At 51.5% G+C, this 5,259-nt stretch overlaps 1 protein-coding gene across 2 annotated transcripts in view; it reads left to right on the top strand.

The window, feature by feature from the left end:
* Nucleotides 1-237: 237 nt before the first annotated feature.
* The window catches only part of LOC107122389 (tropomodulin-3-like), a 41,178-nt gene continuing 36,156 nt past the window's right edge, over nucleotides 238-5,259 (top strand). For both annotated transcript variants that reach the window (XR_001482916.1, XM_015425479.1), the window contains exons 1-2: nucleotides 238-426; nucleotides 4,906-5,062. Coding sequence is in view for 1 of the 2 variants with exons in the window: in XM_015425479.1 (XP_015280965.1) it covers nucleotides 301-426; nucleotides 4,906-5,062 (283 nt within the window). In the remaining variant the exon portion in view is untranslated. The remainder of the gene's footprint in view (nucleotides 427-4,905; nucleotides 5,063-5,259) is intronic.

The raw sequence follows: 5,259 nt of genomic DNA, 5'->3' as shown, positions 1-5,259 counted from the left end.
AGTGCAAATGTTTTCAGTAAATTATATATATATTTATTTATTTATTTATTTATTTATTTATTTATTTATTTTAAAAACCTCCCTCTGCAGTGGTGGAATTCTGCCACCAAAACTTGCTGCCCTGCAACATCCTGTGTGCTTGTAGCCCAAATGAATTCCATTCACTGTCTACCAGCGAGCAAAATTTGGCCGGAGGAATGCATTTGCTAATGAGTATCTCTCTTTTTTGCAGTTCCAATTAATAAGTCTCTGGTCTTGCTGTACGTTTGACAAGCCGCTTATCCCTCTGCCGCCAGAGTTATGGAGCTCCCCTTCCGGAAAGACTTGGAGAAGTACAAGGACCTTGACGAGGACGAAATCCTGGGGAAGTTGTCGGAAGAGGAGTTGAAGCAGCTGGAATCCGTGCTGGATGACCTTGACCCAGAGGTGAGTATTCAGCCAACCAGACCAGCTCCTGGCCACTAAATTAGATTATCCTGTTCAGGGGCAATAGGGAAGCAGTGTGGATATTAGATGGCCTATCTACAATAGCATAACTGGGTATGCATCCAGAGCCTCTGCTTGCTGGTATAAAAAGGGCATGCGAGTGAGCTCTTCCAAGACCTTCATGTAGTGATAGAAATAATACAGTTTTTATTCACGCAGTGCACGGATCCTGCTGCCACCCAGGAACAAATGCAAGTTATGTGAAATAATATTGTGCAGCATTTACATAGCACGTCTGAGTGTTGGAAGCACTTCATATATGCCAGTTTGGTGTAGTGGTTAAGAGTGGCAGACTCTAATCTGGAGAACCAGGTTTGATTCCCCACTCCTCCACATGCAGCTGCTGGTGTGACCTTGGGGCAGTCACAGTTCTCTCAGAGCTGTTCTCTCAGCCCCACCTACCTCACAGGGTGTCTGTTGTGGGAAGAGGAAGGGAAGGTGATTGTAAGCTGCTCTGAGACTCCGAGTGAAGGGCAGGGTATAAATCCAACTCTTCTCCTCCTCCTCCCCTCCTCCTCTTGATGTTACCCTTACAACAACTCTGAAAGGTAGGCTGATATGAGCTCTGGGTTAGGAGGGACTGAAACTGGAAGAGAGGCCGTGGCTTGCCTACTAACTCACTAAGTTTGTGACTGGCATGAGGCTTGAACCTGGAAAGACCTCCTAGATCACATCTTGTCCGTCTTCACAACTATACACCAGCTCTCCTTAAGGTTGGATCCAGAAGTCAGTGCCTTAAAAGTACCTGCAAAATAAAATGATTCTGAGATGCTGATTAAATATGTGAATAAAGGGGGAAAGCTTAAGCACCAGAGTAGGGGGAGTTCAGTGGAAGAAACAACAAACGGCCGAGAAAAGATTTTGAGTGCTCTGCCATTCGATAGGTTGTTCAACCAAGATGCCCACCTGGACTTTATCCTAGTGAACATCCAAGGTAGATAATTTCACAGGGCAGCTGTGCTCGTCTGCAGGAGAACAGCTGGATTTGAGACCAGTAGCAATTTAGAGACCAAGCCGATTTGCGGGGGGATGAGCTTTTGAGAGTCAAAGGTATCTGTTGAGAGGAGCTTTGACTCCAGAAATTTCATACCCCCAAAATCTGGTTGGTCTTTAAGGTGCTTCTGGACTCCAATCTAGCTATCCAGGGGAGATGAATCCACAGCCTTCCAAGGCAGCTTATTCTGTGGCTAAATTCATAGGCGTAATCTTCGTGGGGGCGGCGGGGCTTCAGCCCCCGCCGAAATTTTCAGGAAAGTGCTCAGCCTCCCCCGGGAGCCACCCTTGCTCCTAGCAAAGCAATGCCTCTGGCCCAGCCCCAGCCCCCCCCGGGAAATTGGAAAGTCTACACCCTTGGCTAAATTGTTGGATTAAGTTTTTCTTCCCCGGAATTCTAGTTCACTGTCGAGTACAAGATGTATAGGTTGCCTCTGGCTCTGTTAGTTAATTATTGCCGGGTGATCTGATGAATTTTATAGCAATCGGTACAGGATTGTATTCTATATAGCAGGACAGGTAGATAATTGGTCTTATCAGCACCAGGAGCAGCAGCTGCTCTCAGTGCATATATAGGAGGAATGGCTCATTTATTTAGCCCGCCAGCGGTCTGAGGCTCAAGCGAAAACTGGCTGGTGCGGCGATGCCTGGGCAACAGATTCCGGTGCTCCTGGGGTGGGGAAAGTAGGGCGGTGGTCCAGGCAGAGAGTCAAGGGAAGGACGCTGAGAAACAGAATGGCTCGGCGCCCTTCCAGCCTGCGACCCATCCCGAAGGTTGTTGGCAGTGGGGCTAGGATTGATAACCCCCACCGACATTGGTTTTGTGCAACGCCAGGTCTATAAATAATAAGACCACAGTCCTTTGGGACTTCCTTTTGGAACAGAAGGTAGACCTGGCATGCGTGACCGAGTCCTGGGTGCGGGACGGGGAGACTGTAGCTCTCATCCAGCTTGCCCCTCCTGGGTTCTCGGTCCTACACCAATCATGGACTAGGGGGCGGGGGGGGAGGAGTGGCTATTTTCATTTGGGAGGCTTACTCCTTCAGGGCGCTCCCGCCACTGGAGATCATGGGCTGAGTGTGTCAGTCTGGTGCTGGAGGCCGAGGAGAGTTTGGCAGTTTGGCTGATGTACCGACCGCCTAACACACCGGCCAATAGCTTAGACGGTTAGAAAGACGGTGGCGCCGGGCTCGAGACGAAGCAACAAGAACATCTTATAGGACATTTATGAGATCCTATGAGATGACAGTCAAAGTCGCTAAGAAGGAGTTCTATGAGGCTACAATTGCGTCCGCAAGTTCATGCCCAGCTCAATTATTTAGAACGATTCGGACGATAACAGCTCTGCCACAGGGCAGACCAAACGTTAGGGAATTGGATATCGGCTGCGAGGCATTTGCGAGCTATTTTGCGGATAAAGTCTTGGCGCTTTGCCACAACCTCCCCACCACAGTTGATACAATGAGTGAACTTGAGGCCCTTTGCACATCTTCGATTCCAGCTTTGAATTCTTTCGGCCTGCTCAGCCTCGACAGATTGCTCAAGACTGTATGCCCAACCACATGCAACCCTGATCCGTGCCCTTCCTGGCTGATTAAAGCCAGCCACGAAGGGTTTTGAGGTGCCCTAAGGGAGATTATCAACAAGGGGGCACTCAAGGAAGCGACGGTCCGCTCTCTCTTGAAAAAGCCATCTCTGAATCCAGCCGAACTGGCCAACTATTGGCGGGTTTCCAATTTGCCCTATTTGGGCAAATTAATCTAGAGGGCGGTGGCGATACAGTTGCAGAGCTTTCTGGATGATGCTTCCGTATTAGATCCCTTCCTGTCCGGCTTTTGCCCAGGACACGGGACGGAGACAGCGCTGGTCGCCCTTACTGATGACCTCCGGAGGCATCTGGATCAGGGTGGTTCGGCAGTACTGTTGTTGTTAGATCTGTCGGCCGCGTTTGACACGGTAACCACCAGCTACTAACCCACCGCCTCGCCGACATGGGGATACAGGGGCTTGCCTTGCAGTGGCTTGTTTCTTTTCTCCAAGGTTGGGGACAAAGGGTGGCGCTAGGGGAACAGCAGTCCCGGAGGCACCGGCTCGAGTGTAGAGTGCCTCAGGGGGCGGTGCTTTCCCCGATGTTCTTTAACATCTATATGCGCCCCCTTGCCCAGATTGCCCGGAGGTTTGGGCTGGGATGTCACCAGTATGCTGATGACACCCAGCTCTATCTGATGTTGGGTGGCCAGTCAGGATCCAGACGGGAAGATCTGGACCGGGCATTGCATGCCATGGCTGGTTAGCTCAGACTGAGCCGTCGTGCAGTGGCTTGTTTCTTTTCTCCAAGGTTGGGGACAAAGGGTGGCGCTAGGGGAACAGCAGTCCCGGAGGCACCGACTTGAGTGTGGAGTGCCTCAGGGGGCGGTGCATCTATAGGCGCCCCCTTGCCCAGATTACCCGGAGGTTTGTGCTGGGATGTCACCTGTATGCTGATGACACCCAGCTCTATCTGATGTTGGGTGGCCAGTCGGACTCCAGCCCAGAAGACCTTGACCGGGCATTGCACGCCGTGGCTGGTTAGCTCAGACTGAGCCGGCTGAAGCTAAATCCGGCAAAGACAGGGGTCCTGTGCCTAGGTCAGGGCGGTTCGGGGTCGGGGCTCCCACTCCCGACCTTTGATGGGGCACCACTGGTGCCTGCATCGGTGGTTAGGAGTTCGGGAGTGCTCCTGGAACCCTCCTTGGCAACGGAGGCCCAGGTAGCAGCCACTGCTAAGTCGGCCTTTTACCATCTGTGGCTGGTTCGGCAGTTGGCTCCCTTCCTCGATCGCGCCGACCTGGCTACAGTGATCCACGCGATGGTCACCTCGAGGCTAGTCTATTGCAACTCTCTCTACATGGGGCTGGCCTTGTCGCAAATCCGGAGGCTGCAGCTAGTGCAGAATGCCACGGCCAGGCTACTGATGTGTCTCCCTAGATGAGAGCACGTCCGGCCCGCGCTGAAGGCACTGCACTGGCTGCCAATAGCATACCGAATTCACTTCAAGGTGCTGGTACTTACCTTTAAAGCCCTATACAGCCGGGGTCCGACATACGTGAGGGACCACCTTTCCCCATATATACCCCAGAGAGCACTACGGTTGGGGGCACAACACCGACTATCCCAGGCCCCAGGGTGGCCAGGCTCGCGGCTACCAGAGCCAGGGCCTTTTCAGTGGCGTCTCCTTAGTGGTGGAATCCAATGAGCTGCCCTGAGCCCACTCGCAGGGAGGGCAGGTTATAAATGTAACAAAACAAAAAAAGAAAAGAGCCCCTTCCCCTGTTGTCTTACAGGAGCAGCCCTTTAATGAACCTCTGGTGCAGTTAATTACTTACTTAATTGTTGTGCAAAAATGTTCAAGAGCTATAACTGTCCCTCTCCCTCTTTGTCTTGCAGAATGCGCTTCTGCCCGCAGGATTCCGGCAAAAGGACCAGACTGTCAAAAAGCCCTCCGGTCCTTTTGACAGAGAGAAACTCCTTGCGTATCTGGAGAAACAAGCACTGGAGCATAAGGACAGGGAAGACGTTGTCCCTTACACAGGAGAGAAAAAAGGTAATAACTTTCCCTATGAGGAAAGGTTAAAGCGCTTAGGGCTCTTTAGCTTGGAGAAATGACGACATGATCGAGGTTTATAAGATTATGCATGGGATAGAGCAGGTAGAGAAAGAGGTACTTTTCTCCCTTTCTCACAATACAAGAACTCGTGGGCATTCCATGAAATTGCTGAGCGGTCGGGTTAGAACGGATAA

This window comes from Gekko japonicus, unplaced genomic scaffold, assembly GCF_001447785.1.
Source record: "Gekko japonicus isolate JY-2015 unplaced genomic scaffold, Gekko_japonicus_V1.1 scaffold462, whole genome shotgun sequence".
Lineage (NCBI taxonomy): Eukaryota > Metazoa > Chordata > Lepidosauria > Squamata > Gekkonidae > Gekko > Gekko japonicus.
Note: the sequence above shows the minus strand (reverse complement) of the source record. Positions and strands in the feature narration are given on the sequence as shown.